General features: G+C 52.6%; 4 protein-coding genes across 14 annotated transcripts in view; 3 read left to right on the forward strand and 1 right to left on the reverse strand.

The window, feature by feature from the left end:
* The first annotated feature begins 2,568 nt into the window (after positions 1–2,568).
* NICN1 (nicolin 1) lies at positions 2,569–6,887 on the forward strand. 2 transcript variants are annotated; one of them, XM_011980901.1, is made up of 6 exons: positions 2,569–2,790; positions 4,841–5,017; positions 5,274–5,387; positions 5,832–5,903; positions 6,217–6,321; positions 6,396–6,887. In XM_011980901.1, exons 1-6 carry the CDS (start codon positions 2,659–2,661, stop codon positions 6,435–6,437), a joined length of 642 nt encoding a protein of 213 aa, XP_011836291.1. In that variant the 5' UTR covers positions 2,569–2,658; the 3' UTR covers positions 6,438–6,887. The 2 variants fall into 2 exon arrangements, with proteins under 2 accessions (XP_011836291.1, XP_011836292.1); XM_011980902.1 differs by lacking the exon at positions 5,274–5,387 and having other exon boundaries at positions 2,573–2,790.
* A 732-nt stretch (positions 6,888–7,619) lies between these two features.
* Positions 7,620–14,394, forward strand: AMT (aminomethyltransferase). Of its 6 annotated transcripts, XM_011980904.1 has the most exons (10): positions 7,620–8,790; positions 8,880–9,047; positions 9,892–9,972; positions 11,111–11,242; positions 11,672–11,750; positions 12,055–12,200; positions 12,310–12,490; positions 13,192–13,347; positions 13,447–13,550; positions 13,809–14,394. In XM_011980904.1, the coding sequence occupies exons 1-10, from the start codon at positions 8,701–8,703 to the stop codon at positions 13,830–13,832; spliced, it is 1,161 nt and encodes a 386-aa protein (XP_011836294.1). In that variant the 5' UTR covers positions 7,620–8,700; the 3' UTR covers positions 13,833–14,394. The 6 variants fall into 6 exon arrangements, with proteins under 6 accessions (XP_011836294.1, XP_011836293.1, XP_011836297.1 ...); XM_011980903.1 differs by having other exon boundaries at positions 13,447–14,394; XM_011980907.1 differs by having other exon boundaries at positions 8,894–9,047; positions 13,447–14,394.
* A 299-nt stretch (positions 14,395–14,693) lies between these two features.
* TCTA (T-cell leukemia translocation altered) lies at positions 14,694–18,970 on the reverse strand. 4 transcript variants are annotated; one of them, XM_011980916.1, is made up of 3 exons: positions 18,527–18,970; positions 18,057–18,111; positions 14,694–16,360 (listed from the first exon to the last, which is right to left on the reverse strand). In XM_011980916.1, the coding sequence occupies exons 1-3, from the start codon at positions 18,747–18,749 to the stop codon at positions 16,318–16,320; spliced, it is 321 nt and encodes a 106-aa protein (XP_011836306.1). In that variant the 5' UTR covers positions 18,750–18,970; the 3' UTR covers positions 14,694–16,317. The 4 variants fall into 4 exon arrangements, with proteins under 4 accessions (XP_011836306.1, XP_011836303.1, XP_011836305.1 ...); XM_011980913.1 differs by having other exon boundaries at positions 18,365–18,957; XM_011980915.1 differs by lacking the exon at positions 14,694–16,360 and having other exon boundaries at positions 18,034–18,234; positions 18,365–18,957.
* Positions 18,169–19,405, forward strand: part of RHOA (ras homolog family member A) — a 73,083-nt gene continuing 71,846 nt past the window's right edge. The window contains exons 1-3 of one of the 2 annotated variants that reach the window (XM_011980911.1): positions 18,169–18,183; positions 18,565–18,772; positions 19,058–19,356. The gene's annotated coding sequence lies outside the window, so the exon portion shown is untranslated. Of the gene's footprint in view, positions 18,184–18,564; positions 18,773–18,973; positions 19,357–19,405 lie in introns of those variants that run through there. The other variant, XM_011980910.1, reaches the window with a different exon arrangement.

The raw sequence follows: 19,405 nt of genomic DNA on the forward strand, positions 1-19,405 counted from the left end.
AGTGGTGCGATCTCTGCTCACTGCGAGCTCCGCCACCTCCCGGGTTCACGCCATTCTCCTGCCTCAGCCTCCCGAGAAGCTGGGACTACAGGCGCCCGCCACCACGCCCGGCTAATGTTTTTTTGTATTTTTAGTAGAGACGGGGTTTCACCTTGTTTGCCAGGATGATCTCAATCTCCTGACCTCGTGATCCGCCCGCCTTGGCTTCCCAAAGTGCTGGGATTACAGGCATGAGCCACCTCGCCTGGCCTCAAACTCTTAAACTCAAGTGATCCTCCCAGGGTGATGGGATTACAGGCCTGAGCCACTCTGCCTGGCCTATGCATTTCTTCATATTGATGAGTAGTATTCCATTGTATTGATATAGCACAATGGGTTTATCTGTTCATCTGTTGGACATTTGGATTGTTTTCAAATTTTGATTATCATGAATAAAGGACTTTGGTTTTGTTATGCTTCCATTTATCTTGGGTAAATACTTATGAATGCAATGGCTAGATCATATTGTAGGTATAAATTAAGAAAGACCCTGTTTTTCAAAGTGGTTGGAGGCCGGGTGTGGGAGGCAGGAGGATTATTAGAACCCAAGAGTTTGAGACCAGCTTGGGCAACATGGGGAAAAATAAACAAAACTAGGCTGGGCGCGGTGGCTCAGGCCTGTAATCCTAGTACTTCGGGAGGCCGAGGTGGGCAGATTGCCTGAGCTCAGGAGTTCGAGACCAGCCTGGGCAACAGGCTGAAACCCCATCTCTACTTAAAATACAAAAAATTAACAGAGTGTGGCAGCGTGCACCTGTAGCCCCAGGTACTTAGGAGGATGAGGCAGGAGAATCCCTTGAACCCTGGGACTCGGGAGGCGGAGGTTGCAGTGAGTTGAGATCATGCCACTGCACTCCAACCTGGGCAAAAAGAACAAAACTCTGTCTCAAAAATTAAAAAAATAAAAACGCTGGGCTCGGTGTCTCACACCTGTAATCCCAGCACTTTGGGAGGCCAAGGCGGGCAGATTACCTGAGGTCAGGAGTTGAAGACCAGCATGACCAATATGGTGAAACCCTGTCTCTACTAAAAGTACAAAAAATTAACCTGGCTCAGTGGCTCACATCTGTAATCCCAGCAGTTTGGGAGGCCGAGGCGGATGGATCGCGAGGTCAGGAGTTCGAGACCAGTCTGACCAATATGGTGAAACTCTGTCTCTACTGAAAATACAAAAAAATTAACCAGGCGTGGTGGCGCATGCCTGTAATCTCAGCTACTCGGGAGGCTGAGGCAGGAGAATTGCTTGAACCCGGGAGGCAGAGGTTGCAGTGAGCCAAGTTACGCCACTGCACTCCAGCCTGGGTGATAGAGCTAGACTCTGTCTCAAAAAAAATAAACCAAAAAAAAAAAAAAAAAATAGCCGGGTGAGGTGGCGGACGCCTGTAATCCTAGGTACTTGGGAGGCTGAGGCAGGAGTATCGCTTGAACCTAGGAGGCGGAGGTTGCAGTGAGCCGAGATCATGCCACTGCACTCCAGCCTGGGCGCCACAGAGCGAGACTCCGTCTCAAAAAAAAATAAAAATAAAAATAAAATAAAAAATAAAATAGGCAAAACTAGCAGGACGCAGTGGCGTGTGCGTATAGTCCCAGCTTTTCTGGAGGCTGAGGTGGAATCACTGCGAAGTCGAGGCTGCTGTGAACCGTGATCGCGGCACTGCACGCCAGCCCGGGTAACCGAATGAGGCTCTGTTTCTAAAACAAACAGAAAACCCCAGGTTGGAAATCAGCAAAGGATGAGGATTCCAAGCACTTCAACATCTTTGTCAGTCTTTACTTTTAGCCTAATGACTGTGTGGAGGTTCTAATTTGTATTTCCTTTATAAATATTAAGTATCTTTTCATGGTTTTTTTTTTGGCTATTTATCTACTTTTGCAAAGCGCGTGTTCAAATCCTTTTTTTTTTTTTTCCAATGGCTAATACGTGTTTTTGAGTATTTTGAAACACAAATCACTGCTGATTTGTGTTTATGTGTTTATACGGCTTTAACAGACTACCGCCCTAAGCACTGAAAGGAACCCAAAGGGAGCGGAAAGGCTTGCATACAGAAAGGCTGGGCAGTTGCTGGGCGCGGCCCGCGAGTAGGCTCTAAGCCTCGCGCAGTGATTGGCTGAAGAAGAACTTCCGTGGAGGGGTGCGGTAACCCACGCCTGTAATTCCGGTACTTTCGGAGGCCAAGGCGGGGGAGGGGGGGGAATCACTTGAGGTCAGACGTTCGAGACCAGCCTGGACAATATGGTGAAACCCCGTCTCTACTAAAAATTAAAAAAAAAAATTAGCCGGGCATGGTGGCGGGCACCTGTAATCCCAGCTCCTAGGGAGGCTGAGGCAGTACAATCGCTTGAACCCCTGGGACGGAGGTTGCAGTGAGTCCAGATCGCGCCACTGCACTCCAGCTGGGGCGACAGAGCGAGATTCCCTGTTAAAAAAGAAAAAAAGTAAAAAACTTCCGCAGGCACTTCCGACTCCCGGCCCATCCTGAGCTTCGGTGATTGGCTGGGCTGGCCGTACGCGGGGCCTCCCGGGAGTTGTAGTTATTGCGGCTCAGCTGAGGATGCCGGGAAGGGCTGGTGGTCCGGGGCCTGGAGCGGTGGTTGCGCTTAGTTGCGGCGGCTGTCATCATGTCCCGCATTTTGGTGCCTTGCCATGTGAAAGGCACCGTAGCCCTCCAGGTGGGCGACGTGCGGACCTCCCAAGGCCGGCCTGGCGTGCTGGTCATCGATGTCACCTTCCCCAGCGTCGCTCCCTTCGAGGTGAGCAAGCCTGGTGGGCGCGACCGAGGCTCCTGGGCGGGGCCGACCTGGAATCTCGGTCGTTTCCCAGGCATTTAATCTTTTACAGGAAAGCTTCTGCCGTCTTCCTTGCCCTTGCAAATTAATCATTCATTTATTTAGTCCTTCAGTTAACACATTCTACCTAGAATTGAGCTTCCTGTCTTGTTCTCTGCTATGTCTCTTGCCCACATCCAGGACAGCGCTGGCATGCAGGTGGCGAGAGGGAGCTAGGTTTTGCTGAAAATACCAAATAGTGAACCAAAATAGAAGTTAGGGGTCATTTTGTCCCTGGCCACAGTTGGAGATCGCTAAGCAATGATTTACCCCAAAACCTGCCTCCTCCCCATTCTTATAGTCCCTGCCAGAGGTCCCTTACTTCACCACCATCCCCCCAATGACTCGAGTTGCCAATCTCCAGTTGCACTTCCACATCAGTTGATAGAGTGACTGGACACTGCATGACTCAATAAAGAGGGCAAAACCTACCTCCAATGGCCTGGCATTGAGAGCCCTCTGTGTCTGTGCCCCACCTGTTTCTGTCTCTTTTTTTTTCTTTTTTTGAGACGGAGTTTCACTCTTGTTGTCCAGGCTGGAGTGCAGTGGCGCGATCTTGCCTCACTGTAACCTCTGCCTCCTGGGTTAAAGCAATTCTCCTGCCTCAGCCTCCCAAGTTGTTGGGATTACAGGCACCCACCACCACGCCCGGCTAAATTTTTGTATTTTTAGTGGAAACAGAGTTTCACCATGTGGGACAGGCTGGTCTCGAACTCCTGATGTTAGGTGATCCACCTGCCTGCGCTTCCCAACCTGTTGGGATTACAGGCGTGAGCCACCGCGCCCAGCCCCATCTCTCTGCCTCAGGAGATTTGTGCTGTGGTGTGTGGTTCTTCACCAAGCTGTTCCTTACTGTCAGCTGGGAAACTTAATTAAAGAGCCCAACCTTGGAAATCCTGACTTAGTAGACTAAGGTGGAGCCTGGACAATTTATTTGGTAACACATTTTCTTGGGTAATTCTGATGAGTATCCAATGACAAGATCTACTGCAGTAGCCAAGCTGAATCACTGGCTGTTCCAGTGCTACACCAGCTTCTCTCACCCTTTGGTAATTCTTTGTACATGCTACTTTTACATTATCTACATTTCTTCTTCTTCTTCTTTTTTTTTTTTTTCTAAGAGGGAGTGTCGTTTTATCGCCCAGGCTGGAGTACAGTGGCTTGATCTTGACTCACTGCAACCTCCACCTCTTGGGTTCAAGTAATTCTCCTGCCTCAGCCTCCCTCGTAGCTGGGACTACAGGCATGCTCAGCTAATTTTTTGTATTTTTAGTAGAGATTGGGTTTCACTATGTTGGTTAGGCTGGTCTCGAACTCCTGAACTCAAATGATCCGCCCACCCCAGCCTCCCAAAGTACTAGCCACAGTGCGCAGTCCACATTTTCTACATTTCTTAGTCCACTTGGTGAACTCTTCCTCCTTCCGGCCTCATATGTATATTTTCTGCCTCTTCCAGGGTTAGAGCTCTGCTCTCTAGGAGCATCTTGGACATGCGGCAAGATCTGCAGTCATGATTTGTTTCCATGACCTACTCATTTAGACTTTGAGCACCTTTAGGAAAGCAGAATTGTCTTTGGGCCCCAGTGATACTTGTTGAAATTGTTAGTTCGGTAGATGAGTACATTCAAAGGGGAAGAGGCAGGTGGATCACCTGAGGTCAGGAATTTGAGAGCATCCTGGCCAACATGGTGAAATTCTGTCTCTACTAAAAACACAACAAGATTAGCCAGGTGTGGTGGCACATGCCTGTAGTCTCAGCTACTTGGGAGGCTGAAGCAGGAGAATGGCTTGAACCTGGGAGATGGAGGTTGCAGTGAGCTGAGATCATGCTACTGCACTCCAGCCTGGGCGACAGAGCGAGATTTCCTCTCAAAAAAAAAAAAAAAGGGAAGGAAGAGGTAGCGTCTTTGACCTTTGAGCTTTTCGGGCCCTGGGCCTGGGTCTGACTTGCTGTAATGGGTTGTATGTGCTCTAGTTGCAGGAGATCACATTTAAGAATTACTACACAGCTTTTTTGAGCATCCGTGTCCGTCAGCACACCTCTGCACACACACCTGCCAAGTGGGTGACCTGCCTGCGAGACTACTGTCTAATGCCCGACCCACACAGTGAGGAGGGAGCCCAGGAGTATGTATCGCTGTTCAAGCATCAGGTCAGCTGGGCCTCAGGATGGCCAGGGCAGCCCAGATGAGGACTTACCAGAAGTGGGGGGATTGGGTCAATATACCAAGAGGGAAGAGGGAGCCAGTCTGGCCTGGACTGTGGCTTTCAGGGAAGTGCCTTGGAGGGACTATTGTTCCTTCCTTCCCAAAGGCCTGCGGGGTGGGCAGTATTCTGGCTCATTGCTGGTTGGGAGGCTTCTGGGCAGTGAGCTGGGTCCTCGCTGGGTCCTTATGTGTGTGTGTCAGATGCTGTGTGACATGGCCAGAGTATTGGAGCTACGCCTGATTCTGCGGCAGCCATCACCACTGTGGCTGTCTTTCACAGTGGAGGAGCTGCAGATCTATCAGCAGGGACCAAAGGTAAGTGACTAGCTGAGCTGCTGGCTGGCCCTTTCCCCAGAAAGTGCCTATGACTGGGAAAGCTGGGTGGTGGGGTGGGTAATGGGTAAAGATTGTGAATGGGGCCTTCATGGAGGTTAGCTGGGTGTGAATGCTGGAAGCTTACAATGAGAGATGAGGCCATGTCCCCATATCCCCTGACCTTTGGGACCATCTGCTTCTTTCAGAGCTGGAGCCTTTAGGTTCTGGGAGACAATTTTGAGCTTGTGTTTCTGAGGACTCTGTCTGCACAGCAGGAGAACTTAGGTAGTCTGACTGCCCCTTTAGGTCTCTGTGGGCTCCCTAAACAGGGTTTTCCCAGTGTCTGAGGCTCAGGGGCCTTTCTCTCTGCTCCTAGGACCTTGGAATCTGGTCCCAGAGCTGTCCACTTTGTCTCACTCAGGGCAGTACATCTTTGCTTTGCAGAGCCCCTCCATGACCTTCCCCAAGTGGCTCTCCCACCCAGTGCCCTGTGAGCAACCTGCACTCCTCTGTGAGGTAAGCCCTCACCCTAGGTAAGAACCACGTATGAATGGCTCTAGTGTCCAGCACAGGCCAGGTGGACCCCTTCCTGTAAAATTCTGGGGCTAGGCCCAAGGCCCTTGGGTGTTATCTTCCTCTTGGGTATTCTTTGGGATTTGAGGCATCTCTGTTGTGGGGCTACATCAGGCCCTAACCTCACATTTCATGAGCCATCTGAGAATGTTGTTGGTCTGAGCTGGAGGGCCCCTAGCCCAGGTTGGCCTCTCTAGAGCCCTAAGGGCACTGCTGGGGAGAGACCCATGGCCACTGACCCCTCCTTCTGGAGCAGGGTCTCCCAGACCCCAGCAGGGTATCCTCCGAGGTGCAGCAGATGTGGGCACTGACAGAGATGATCCGGGCCAGTCACACCTCCGCGAGGATCGGCCGTTTTGATGTAAGTAATCGCTTCCCTCTGCTTGGCTTGCTTTGTCCTGAGCAGATCAGACCTCATGGTCTTTTGTATTTCAGGTGGATGGCTGTTATGACCTGAACTTGCTCTCCTACACTTGAATGGTGGCTCCTACCCAAGATGTTGGCCTTTCCGTGCCCACCCAGACTTGGTTTGGGCCACCAGAGGCTGAAGTGGGTTTCCTGTGTATTCCGAATGTTGCCTGCATGCCTATTCTGTCTGGGCCACGTTCACAGATTCAAGATTCTCGGGGGTTCACTGTGTTACTTCAGCATGAGCTCCTGGCAGGGGGGGTGCTCTGTCTTCGCCTGGCTGCAACTCAATTCTTCCTTCTACCCAAAAACACTCCAGTCAGTTGTACTTACTGAGAATCCCTGAGTGCCCTCTGCCCATCCTGCCAACATGCACATTCCTGTCTTCTGCCTGCTCCCTCACCTCAGTGCAGTTGGGCTGGGCTGACCTACTAGAACCTGCTCCATGTATGAACCTGGAAGGCCATTGCTGCCATGGCATTTGGGACACTTGAGGAAGAAACAGAAACCTTATTTCTTCCTGTGAGTCCCCTAGTGGTTTTCTTTCCAGTTGTATTATGCCACAGAAATAAATTTCTTGTCTAAACTCTTCTGCTACCTGCCTAGGAAGGAAACCTGAAGATTTGGGCAGCCTGAGTCTCTCAGTTTCTGAGCTGGCTCCTGAATATATGTTCAAGTGGGTGTGCCCATAGGGCCTGGGCAGGTGTCTCTAGCAAAGCCAGGGCCTGAGAATAAGAACTGGAACCCTTCTAGCCCGGGTGCAGTGGCTCACACCTGTAGTCCCAGCACTTTGGGAGGCTGAGGCAGGTGGATCACCTGAGGTTGGGAGTTTGAGACCAGCCTGAACAACATGGAGAAACCCCGTCTCTACTAAAAATACAAAAAATTAGCTGGGTGTGGTGGTGGGTGCCTGTAATCCCAGCTACTCGGGAGGCTGAGGTAGGAGGATCTCTTTAATCTGGGAAGTGAAGGTTGTGGGGCTGAGATCATGCCATTCCATTCCAGCCTAGGCAACAAGAGTGAAACTCCATCTTAAAAAAAAAAAAAAAGAACTGGGACCCTTCTGCCATCTGACATAGTCCAAAGCACATCCCTATCCTTTCTCCCAGTTATCCCACTCCTTTTTTTTTTTTTTTTTGAGATGGAGTTCTGCTCTTGTTGCCCAGGCTGGAGTGCAATGGTGCAATCTCGGCTCACTGCAACCTCCACTTCCCAGGTTCAAGCGATTCTTCTGCCTCAGCCTCCCGACTAGCTGGGATTACAGGCATGTGCCACCACGCCTGGCCTGCCCCTTTCCAAGAGAGATGCTCAGCATGATGAGAGATCAGCCATGGTAGGGAATGGGTCCAAGTAAGGGTTTGCATTGTTGCCTTTTAAGAGGCCTAGGTCCTCCGTTAACTCAGGACAACCATTAAGTGATGCAGGCTGCTCTTCCTTCATGTGAGAAAAACCTGTTTCCCTCTGGTTCTTCCTGGCTTTGCACCTGGTGGCTATTATGAAGCAGTACTGCAGTATGTCTTGGACCTGGAAAGTTGGACATGTGTGCGGCTCAACAGTTTTCTGGGAAGAGTTCAGTGACCTTTTGGTGGCCACCCTCTGCTCTCACCTATGAGTTCTTGCAGGTGGCGACTTTACCTGCAAGGTCACTTACATAGCCCCACTCAGCTGCTTTGGAAAGCATGATGGAGCAGTAGTCCTCAATGTGTGTGTGAGTGAAGAGGACCTTGTGGTAGCAGGGACCATGCTTCATTTGTGGCTGTGTCCCCATCCGAGGGCCTGGTATGCAGTAAGATCAATACATACTTGTGGAATGCATGACTCTGCTGGCTGCCTGTGTCTGCCTGGTGGGAGAGCTGTGGACCTAGAGATCCACATGAGGCCAGACTACTGTGGTGCTGCCTACCTGCCAGGCTGGCTCCACCCTGCTGTGACCTCTCCACCTTCCCCACCCCTACTTGACCTTACTCCCTTGAGGTCCTAAAGGTATGATTCAGACCTTTCCGCCCTTTCTGGAACTTTGACTTTTTGGAGACAGGGCGGTTCTGCAGGGGGCAGTCTAGCCCCTAGCTCTCTTCTGGGCAGCCCAATCAGCTCTGGATTGCCCAAGCTGCCCTGAAAAACCAGCTGAAAGAGCCGGAGGCTGTTTCCCTGTGGTTGGGAGTTCCTGCATTCTCTGCTGTAAATCCCAGCCTGCCCTTGGGGCTGCCCACGCCCCCTTCAGATCCTTTGCTCCGGAGAGAGACCTGTCCGAGCAGAGGCCTGGACTACATCTCCCGGCGTGCCTGGCAGTGTGGTGTCCTCTGTGCGCCATCTGTGCTTGTTGCAGGCGACGATGCAGAGGGTTGTAAGTGTGGTGGCCCATCTGGGCTTTCGCTTGCAGGCATTGCCCCCGGCCTTGTGTCGTCCACTCAGTTGCGCACAGGTGGGATAGAGGGTGTTGATCTTGGAGGGTGGGGGAGGGAAGCGGCTGGGGGCTAGGGCCGTGGTGGCACTAAGCCCAGCCGCCCGCAGGACGTGCTCCGCAGGACACCGCTCTATGACTTCCACCTGGCCCACGGCGGGAAAATGGTGGCGTTTGCGGGTTGGAGTCTGCCAGTGCAGTACCGGGACAGTCACACTGACTCGCACCTGCACACACGCCAGCACTGCTCACTCTTTGACGTGTCTCATATGCTGCAGGTGAGCCAGGGGAGCACGCTGGCCGCCTGATCAGGCCTTCCTCCCTGTTTACAGTGGTGCACTCCTTGGCTTTGTTTGCTGTGAACTGGATTCCAAGGACAGCCCTCCCAGAAGAGCTAGAGGTCATGGGGGTGTCATGGATAGGTCAGTGGCCCCAAGGAAATAAGCTCAGAGGGTCTCATCATCATCTCATCCTTCTAGTCTGCCCCCACTAAGTGGTGTGCCTTAATGTCCCAGGTTTTCCAGGGCTGACACCCACTCCCACGTATTGGGCTGGGTGTTGGTTTGAAAAGGGGTTATTTCCGGTGGCTCACGCCTGTAATCCTAGCACTTTGGGAGGCCGAGGCGGGCGGATCACAAGGTCAGGAGATCGACACCATCCTGGCTAACACGGTGAAACCCCGTCTCTACTAAAACTACAAAAAATTAGCCGGGCGTGGTGGTGCGCGCCTGTAGTCCCAGCTACTCAGAGGCTGAGGCAGGAGAATGGCGTGAACCGAGGAGGCGGAGCTTGCAGTGAGCTGAGATCACGCCACTGCACTCCAGCCTGGGCAACAGAGCGAGACTCTGTCTCAAAAAAAAAAAAAAAAAAAAAAAGGAAAAGGGGTTATTTCAGAAAGGTGCTAGGTTCTGTCCAGTCCCTGGCAGTCCCCCAGCACAGAGTGACTGGGGGAGGTCAGGAAATCAGAAGGTGGTCCTTTACCACGTGTAGAACCAAAAAACTGGTTAGTCACTTTGGGTGGGCTGGACTGCACTGTGGATGGCAGGGAGGATGCATCCTAGATTAGTGGCCTTTTGGGTTGTAGCTGTTGCAATGGCCTGAGGCTTTCAATCTCTTCCCCAGACCAAGATATTTGGTAGTGACCGGGTGAAGCTGATGGAGAGTCTAGTGGTTGGAGACATTGCAGAGCTAAGACCAAACCAGGTGGGCCCTTTTATTTCTGCTCTATGAGTTTTCTTAGTCATGAGCCAGCAAATGGGCTTAGTCCCTATCTCAGGCTTAGGAGCACAGAGATGAGTCAAACACAGCCTCTCGGGGCTTGCAGTCTTGGGGGACGGAATCCCTGAGTCATTTCCAGAGACCCAGACATTTGTAGAGAGGGGAATATCCCAGCCTTACTACATCAGGCTAGGATGCCAGAAACCAAGGTTAATATGCTGCTCTCTGGCCATCCCTTCTGTTTAACCCCTCTCTATTCAAAGTGTGGTCCCTGGCCAGGTGCCGTGACTCAAACACCTGTAATCCCAGCACTTTGGGAGGCCAAGGTGGGTGGATCACCTGAGGTCAGGAGTTCGAGACCAGCCTGACCAACATGGCAAAACCTCATTTCTACTAAAAATACAAAAATTAGCTGGGTGTGGTGGTGCGCACCTGTAGTCCCAGCTACTCAGGAGGCTGAGGTTGCAGTGAGCTGAGATCACACCACTGCACTCTGGCTTGGGCAATGGAGCGAGACTCAGTCTAAAAACAAAACAAAACAAAACAAACACAACAAAGTGTGGTCTGTAAACCAGCATCCTTCGAGCTTGTTAGGAATATACTCTCAGGCACTGCCCCAGACCTGCTGAATCGGAACCTTCATTTTAACAAGATCCCCAGGTGATTCATGTGACCCCCTCAACCTCAGGCTTTTTGTCCATCAGTGAGGAGGCTAAGGAATTTTTTTGGGGGCATTGCTATGGAGTGCTTAGAAGAGCCTGGGATCATCAAGATGACCTTTGAAGCTTTTGTCCTGTGGGTTGGCAAAACATGGGTTGAGTCGTCCCAGGTTTGGATAGGTGAAGCAGCAGGTCCTAGGTGTCAGAGATGAAGCATCAGATGGGGCTCTCAGTACAGAGTGGGGAGGGGTGCAGAGGTCTCACCAGATCAGGGAAGCACCCCAAGGTAGGGAGGGGATGAAAACTTACTTGGTGCATGAGGACCAAAGACCTTGGACTTGGGCCCAGACTTGCACCTTCACACCCTGAGTCCTTCACATTAGGGTTCATAACCTTTTGGTAGCTAAGTGGGTTCAGGGGTGTGTCTGGCTCACCCTTGGCCTTGCCCTCCACTTTTGTCCTAGGGGACATTGTCGCTGTTTACCAACGAGGCTGGAGGCATCTTAGATGACTTGATTGTAACCAATACTTCTGAGGGGCACCTGTATGTGGTGTCCAACGCTGGCTGCTGGGAGAAAGATTTGGCCCTCATGCAGGTACACCCCCTCTGTGTTCTAGACACCTTGTCTTCCTTGTTCATAGAGCATCATCCTTGTTGTCCAGGATAGGGTTGGCGCAGACAAGGGACCCGGACAGTGGCTCTTTGAGTGAAGGAACAGCTATAAGACTCAAGAGCAGGCCCACTCTGGAGCATGCCAGGGTTTGGTGGTGGGGGATTAGGCATGGGGAGGGGGGCTTGGCCCCTCTGGTGAGGGTGTGAGGTGGCAGACCTGGGGTTGGGTCATCTCTTATCACTTAGTAGCTATGTGACCTTGTAAGATGGGAACCAGCCTACTACCTTTTTTTTTTTTCCTTCCTCCTCCTCCTCTCCACTGTCTTACTACTGTCCAGCTCTGCAGTGTCCAGCCCATGGTAGATGCTCAGTAAGTGGCCCCAGATGCTCTTGTGGTGTTTCTGTCTTTTAGGACAAGGTCAGGGAGCTTCAGAACCAGGGCAGAGATGTGGGCCTGGAGGTGTTGGATAATGCCCTGCTAGCTCTGCAAGGTGAGAGGGCTGGGCTGGGGTTGGAGCCAATCTTTGCCTTACTGGCTTCATTGACTGCTTAGCACAGAGACTATACCAAGAAGAAGGTGTGGAAGGTGTGATATTTGTGTGCCATAATTTTAAGTTTGGTATCTTGCCCTCCTCCTACCTACTACAAGGCTCCATGGGCTAGGGACAAGGGCATCTTCTCCCACTTGCAGAGTAAGACTTGCTCAGGGCTTGTTCTGGTCCCTGAATAAGGCTTTAGTCCAGCTTTGAGGGGTGCTGGGACCTGAATTCTTGGTCACTGGCTCCCTGGGCCCAGGCCCCACTGCAGCCCAAGTACTACAGGCCAGCGTGGCAGATGACCTGAAGAAACTGCCCTTCATGACTAGTGCTGTGATGGAGGTGTTTGGCGTGTCTGGCTGCCGCGTGACCCGCTGTGGCTACACAGGAGAAGACGGTGTGGAGGTGTGTCAAGAAGTGGTGTAAGGGGCAGTACAGGGCACAAGATGCACATGAGGGGTGGAAGGTGTGTGGCACAGGGAGCTTCCCATCTGCCCTCTGGTGTTTCATACAGATCTCGGTGCCGGCAGCGGAGGCAGTTCACCTGGCAACAGCTCTTCTGAAAAACCCAGAGGTGAAGCTGGCAGGGCTGGCAGCCAGGGATAGTCTGCGCCTGGAGGCAGGCCTCTGCCTGTACGGGAATGACATTGATGAACACACTACACCTGTGGAGGGCAGCCTCAGCTGGACACTGGGTGAGCTGGGCCAGCACTCAAGGATGGGGTCCTGGAGGTTGGGGTGACCTTTATTAAGACTAACCAGCCCATGACTCCTCCAAAGGTTATGTAGCCTGGAGCAAGTGACTCAGCCTTCCTGAGCCTCCATTTCCTGAAGGTGCCACTGTGGCTTTGCCTATTAGAAACTGAAGATGCTGCTGGGTGTGGTGGCTCACACCTGTAATCCCAGCACTTTGGGAGGCCGAGGCGGGTGGATCACGAGGACAGGAATTCAAGAACAGCCTGGCCAACATGGTGAAACCCCGTCTCTACTGAAAATATGAAAATTAGCCAGGCATGGCGGCGGATGCCTGTAATCCCAGCTACTTGGGAGACTGAGGCAGGTGAACTGCTTGAACCCGGGAGGCAGAGTTCGCAGTGAGCTGAGATCGTGCCACTGCACTCTAGGCCTGGGCGACACAGTGACTCCATCTCAAAAAAAAAAAAAAGAAAAAAAAAGAAAAGAGAAACTGAAGATGCTCAGCAGGTGGGCAGCATGGCCTCTAGGGGGTAGGAGGTGGTTTTTTGGCTGACGGCAGTGAAGGGAGGAATAGAACCTGGAGTAGCCCAAGCAAAGGGGCCTTGATGCTAGATGGGTGTTACCTGAGGACTTCCATAAGGACCTCCTGTGGCCAGGGCTTCTATGGGCTGTGGCTTATGTCTCATGTGTCATTCTCCAGGGAAGCGCCGCCGAGCTGCTATGGATTTCCCTGGAGCCAAGGTCATTGTTCCCCAGCTGAAGGGCAAGGTGCAGCGGAGGCGTGTGGGGTTGATGTGTGAGGGGGCCCCGATGCGGGCACACAGTCCCATCCTGAACATGGAGGGTACCAAGATTGGTAGGTGGACCAGGGAAGCTGGGAAGCCCTTGTCTCTTCCCCAGGAGGGTGGGGGCACTGCAAGGTGGTGCTAATGCATGGCTTATGCTTGCTTGACAGGTACTGTGACTAGTGGCTGCCCCTCGCCCTCTCTGAAGAAGAATGTGGCAATGGGTTATGTGCCCTGCGAGTACAGTCGTCCAGGGACAATGCTGCTGGTAGAGGTGCGGCGGAAGCAGCAGATGGCTGTGGTCAGCAAGATGCCCTTTGTGCCCACAAACTACTATACCCTCAAGTGAGGATGGCTCAGGGTGGGGCTGTCCCCTCCAGAAGTCTTGCCTTGGAGGGCATCCTACAAGGGGTTAGTCAATCAGCTGAGGCAGAACTCACTGGGGGTGGGCAGCTAAGGTGGAGGCTGATTCCAATTGTCTGGTTGAGGGGTCATACCACCTATTCCCCCCACCTAACTCATGCCACTCCAGCTTCCTTCAGGACCCTGCTTCTGAGTGACGGACCAGCTCACACAATGTCTTGAGTCCATGATCCCACTGACCCACTCTTGCCTGCTGGAGGGTAATGAGAAACTTTGGTTCTGCCATCTCTCCCACTCTGCCAGGTGCTGGCTGTGGAGCAAAGGCTCACCTTTGTGGGGAGGATAAAACCTGCCCAACCTACCTCACAATGGTTTTTCACATTGCAAAGGGTAATAACATGGGCGGTGTGGACTTAGGCCACCCACTCCAGTTTGCTTTCCATAAATGCAAATTGTCCCTACTGCAAGTCAGGAATGATTGCTGACTCATAGTAGGGCTGCTATGCCTGTGTGTAAACTTGGGAATGGCTGAGGGAACACAGACTTACTCTTCCACATTCCCAAGTTGGTCTAGTGTGCTGCCCAGTAGCAAACCATGGCAGGCTCACCACCTATTCTGAGCTCCAGGGCTGTTGTAGGGCAGGGTGGGCTTCCTCCCAGACTTGCCTTACCCTGGGCTGACCTTTGCCCCTGGTATGCATTAATGGACTCCACTGAATCCTGAAAAAAAAATTAAACTTCCTTCTTACTTGCCAGTCTCTAGCTTCATTGTTCTTTGTTCACAGGGTTCCTGAAATGCCAACCCAGTGCCTGCCTTCCTGGCCTCCAAGACAAGCTTGGAATAGGTTCTCCTTGAAAGGGGCCAGTCTATAAGAATGGAGATATTGCCTGTTGGGCACCCCATCCCTGCTCCTCCAGGGAGCTGGCATCACCTCTCCCCTCCCTGCAAGTTGTTGCATCTGGGTCCCAAGGGGCAGCAGCTTCCAGGATGTTCCCTCTCTCACTGCCCCATGCATGCATACCCTTGTTCTGTCTGAATAACCACAACAACCGATGCACTTCCGTGTTTAATAAGCCACATCCTCAGTTGAGCCTGGGGTGAAATGTGAGATCCTGACTCTGTGCAGTAGTATCAGTGGGTGGGCCTGGGGCTGTGAAGACCATCATCCTCAGTACAGCTGCAATTCCAGTGCCCCTCTACCACAAAGATGGCTTAGGCAAAGGCAACCAGATGGAAGTGTGACATCCAACAGGGAGGAAGTAGGCAGGGGTCACTAAAGTGGCTGGTGGCCCAGCGGATGGAAGCAGAAGTATGGCCATGAGGGAAGGAGGCAGGTCCAGGGCTACAGTGCTTTCAGGTACTGGTGTTTCTATAGGGGCATTTGCCACCCACGCCTTTGGAAACTCCTCTGGCCTATTGTGACATGGCAGGGCTGCCTGGTTCTTGAAGGCAGAGAAGATGCTAGTGGGGAGGAGCTGAGGCTGTGACATGCGTTTGTACCAGGTCCAGATGGGTAATGATGAGGCTACAGGCTATGATGGGGCCACTGTGCACTAAATGCTTGTTACCATCCTATGAGGGGACAAGGTACAGACCCACATTCCCATAGGCACTTAAGCAGTGGGGGGTAGGAGGCTACCCCAGCGGTTCAGCTGTGCTCCTTCAGGTACTCAGCTTACCCCCAAGAAGGACTGAGAGGAATATGAGTAGGACAGTTGGCAGATGACAATTTCCTTTGCCTGGCTCACAGGAGAAATCTGATTGGGCCAGGGATGTGGGCGTTTGGTGCCTGGATCTGGATGGTGCCAGCAGGGACACCACCCTGCCTTACACCTGAATGGCCAGCTAAATAACCATAGAGCTTAAGGTCTGGCTCAGGTCAGGACTCCCTGGCTCCTTGCCAATAAAGCAAAACCAGGGATTCAGAAAACTCAGGGCTTAGGAGAAAACAGATCTGCCTTACAAATCCCAGAGCTGGTCAACCTCAGGCTTCCTCTCAGGAAAAAAATTTTTTTTTTTTTTTTTGAAATGGAGTCTCGCTCTGTCACCCAGGTTGGAGTACAACGGCGCAATCATAGCTCACTGCAACCTCTGCCTCCCAGGTTCAAGCGAATCTCCTGCCTTAGCCCCCTGAGTAGCTGGGATTACAGGTGTGCACCACTACACCCGGCTAATTTTTGTATTTTTAGTAGAGATGGGGTTTTCACCATGTTGGTCAGGCTGGTCTCGAACTCCTGACCTCGTGATCCGCCTGCCTCAGCTTCCCAAAGTGTTGGGATTACAGGCGTGAGCCATCGCGTCTGGCCAACTCAGGAAATATTTTTATGGGATCATATCTCGGGGATGAGAAGAGGGACAGGAAAAGAAACCTAAGACAAAAGAACTGATGGCCTTCCCAACCCAGAGGCTTCCTGAGTTATCACCCCTGAGAGAGGAGGAACACAATCTCTCTCCTTAAGGCACCCAGATAAGGGTACAGGCAAACTCTTCCCTTGCCCAGTGCCTGGATGAGGGCGTAGGGCCAAGAGGCAGAACAGGCCCAGCCCTGCAGGCACTGGGTACCCTGCTACCAACCCTGAAACCCCGGCAGTTGTCCCTGAGGTCTGGGGAGTAGCAGAACCCAGTGTAGAAGCCAGCAGACCCAGTGATGCCCTTGGAGACCCTCTGCTGCCTTCCCTTATTCTCTGTGGGTTTTGAGAGGTTCGTTTGCTGCCATTTCCCTGAAAGTGATGGAGAGAGAGAAGAGAGAGGGGTTATTCCATGGGCAGAACAGTTGATGAAATTGGCTCTCCCAAGCTCCTTCTTGAGGGTTGAGCTAGGCTCAGTAAGGTCACATAACAATCTAGACCTCTCTGCTGATCTCCCACAGCCCACCCTGGGCCCAGCACCTTCTCCCTGCAGACCCATTCTTCTTCCTGGTTCTCCATGTTAGTATGGCATTGCCATCCTTCTCTTTTTTTAATTATTCTTTTTATTTATTATTATTGTTATTATTTTTCTTTTTTTGGGAAGGGGTTTCACTCTTGTTGCCCAGGCTGGGGTGCAATGGTAAGATCTCAGCTCACTGCAGCCTCTACCTTCTGGGTTCAAGCAATTCTCCTGCCTCAGCCTCCCAAGTAGCTGGGATTACAGGCGCACGTCACCACACCCAGCTAGTTTCTGTATTTAGTGAGATGGGGTTTCGCCATGTTGGCCAGCCTGGTCTCAAACTCCTGGCTTCAGGCAATCTACCCTCCTCTGTCTCCCAAAGTTCTAGGAACAAGCGTGAGCCACCATGCCCGGCCTATTATTTTTTTTGAGATAGAGTCTCACTCTGATGCCCAGGCTGGAGTGCAGTGGCGTGATCTGGGCTCACTGCAACCTCTGCCTCCTGGGTTCAAGTGACTCTCATGCCTCAGCCTCCCGAGTAGCTGGGATTACAGGTGTACACCACCATGCCAGCTACTTTTTTCTATTTTTAGTAAATATGGGGTTTTGCTATGTTGACCAGGCTGGTCTCAAACTCCTGACCTCAAGTGATCCGCCCATCTCGGCCTCCCAAAGTGCTGGGATTACAGGCATAAGCCAGGGGGCCTGGCCTCTTCTCCAAGACAGAAATCTGGGCAGTGGCAGCCTTTCTAACCTCTAGCCCTAACTCTTGGACCCCTTTATCTACTTGCCATGAAGTAGGCATTTATAAAGGCAAATTAGATCAGATCACAGCCTTGCTGAGTTAGTCTTTCAATGGCTCCCAGGGTCCAACAAGCTCTCACGTTCAAGCTCCAGCATCGAAGTCTTACCTATTCTAATATGTCACCCTTATCCTTCCCTCTTAGCCTTGCTCTATCCATTCCCTTTGCCAGGTACATTTTGTCACCCTGTGGCCTTTGATCTCGGCTTAGGTGTCTTTCTTGGGAGATGCCTTCCCTGACCACCCCTGCCCCATGCACCCCTAATAAATCCCTGGCTCCCCATGAGCAGGGCCCGGGTTTTCTTTGTTCTCTGGGCCTCGTGTGGTCCCTATCATGTGATAGGGGCCCAGAGATTGTCTGAATGAATGCCCTGATTAGTGAGTGCATGTTTTGCAGAAGAGGAGGCTGACCCTGATGAGGTCAATGTGCTAAGGACAGAGATTACTGCCTTTCCAACTGAGGGGATTGTGCGGAGTGGAATCCAACAAACATGTCATTTCATCTCTCTGAAATTATGACAATACCACCACCTGTCCTACAGGCTGCTGAACAACATGCTGATGGACTGTCCAGACCTTGATGTCATCCTAACTCAAAGCCTGAACTCTACGTGCAGACTTGAAGCTTGCTGCAAAGGCTATTAAGCTGGTGGGCTTATAGCCTGAGAACTCCCTTCTCTGTCACCAGCACAGGAGTGTCCTTGGAATGCCAAGCATGGGGTTGCGGTATGGACAGATTTACTCACCACGAAGGGAAATGCGTGGAGCCATCAGGCGTGGATCCATTCTGACCACCCAGACCTGGAGGCAAAAACACATCCAGAGCTGCAGCAGGCTGGGGTGGGGATCTGAGCAGGCATCAGCCCAGGTCAGGTTAGAGACCACTGGTATTGTTTGGTGAAGTCTAGTAAGGGTCCTAAGGGACTAATCGTATTGCCAGGTGAGAGTTCTGAGGAACAGATACAATGTGATGGGTGGACTGGTGGAGATTCTGGCGTAAAATAGTACGGTGGCATGAGTCAGGGTACAACGTTAAGTTCTCTCATCCAAGTACCCGGCTTAGCTTCGTGGTCAGATGCGTTCAGGGTGGTAAGGCCGTGAACCAATGTTAAGTTCTGATGAGCCTCTTGCAGGATAGTTGGGGAACCCAGTGATACAGTCGGGAGAGGGTGGGGGCGGGGGCGGCCAGCCCACGGAAGTTTGTAGGAAGCCTCACCTGGACGGTGATACAACCCGGTCACTGTATTCCCGTAGAACCCCCAGGCCAGCTGGATGCCCAGGAGACTTAACACCAACCACAGCAGCAACAGCTTGAAAAGGGTCACGCGCATGTCCTGCGCCTCCCACTCCCTCAAGAATTCGCTGCCCAGCGCGCCCAGCGCATCCAGTACCGTGGCCGGTAGAGCCTGCAAGGCCTGCCCAGACCAGGGCTCCGCCATGACTGGCCCTCGCCCCACCCGGGGTACTGTCACCGTAGTCCCTACCACGCACGCGTGTGATCTTCCGGGGCCAGGCCCGTTAGTACGCACGCGTAAATCTAGGCAGGGCGGGGCCTACTTCGCTTGAGTGAAGTGCTGGCAGTTTGGGGAGGAGTATTAAAACCGCGCACGCGCACCTAGCCCCACCCTGCTTGGTTAAGGGATGAGTGACTCCGGGAGTACAAAATAGCAACCAGGTCTTTTATAGCCCCGGAGTTCCCGTGATGCCCCACGCGGCTGCAATGATTGGTTAAGGGTTTTGCTTTTAGGGCGTGGCCGCGCTCCTGAGCAATAGTGGATGAGCTGTGAGTGCGCGCGCGTGCGCGGGGCCGCGACCTGGGTCGGCTCGAGCCCGCTGGGCACTCGGGGGCGCGCACGTCGTTCTCCGCCCTCCCGCCGCCGCCCGCCCTCGCTCTCTCGCGCTCCCCTCCCGCCGCCCGCGGTCCTCCGTCGGTTCTCTCGTTAGTCCGCGGTCTGGTCTTCAGCTACCCGTCTTCGTCTCCGAGCTTGCGACTCGCGGACCGGCGTCCCCGGCGCGAAGAGGCTGGACTCGGATTCGTTGCCTGAGGTGAGCGGAAGGGTTCCCTCCAGGCGCCGCGGGGCCCCAGGCCCTCCCG

Source organism: Mandrillus leucophaeus, unplaced genomic scaffold, assembly GCF_000951045.1.
Source record: "Mandrillus leucophaeus isolate KB7577 unplaced genomic scaffold, Mleu.le_1.0 Scaffold22, whole genome shotgun sequence".
Lineage (NCBI taxonomy): Eukaryota > Metazoa > Chordata > Mammalia > Primates > Cercopithecidae > Mandrillus > Mandrillus leucophaeus.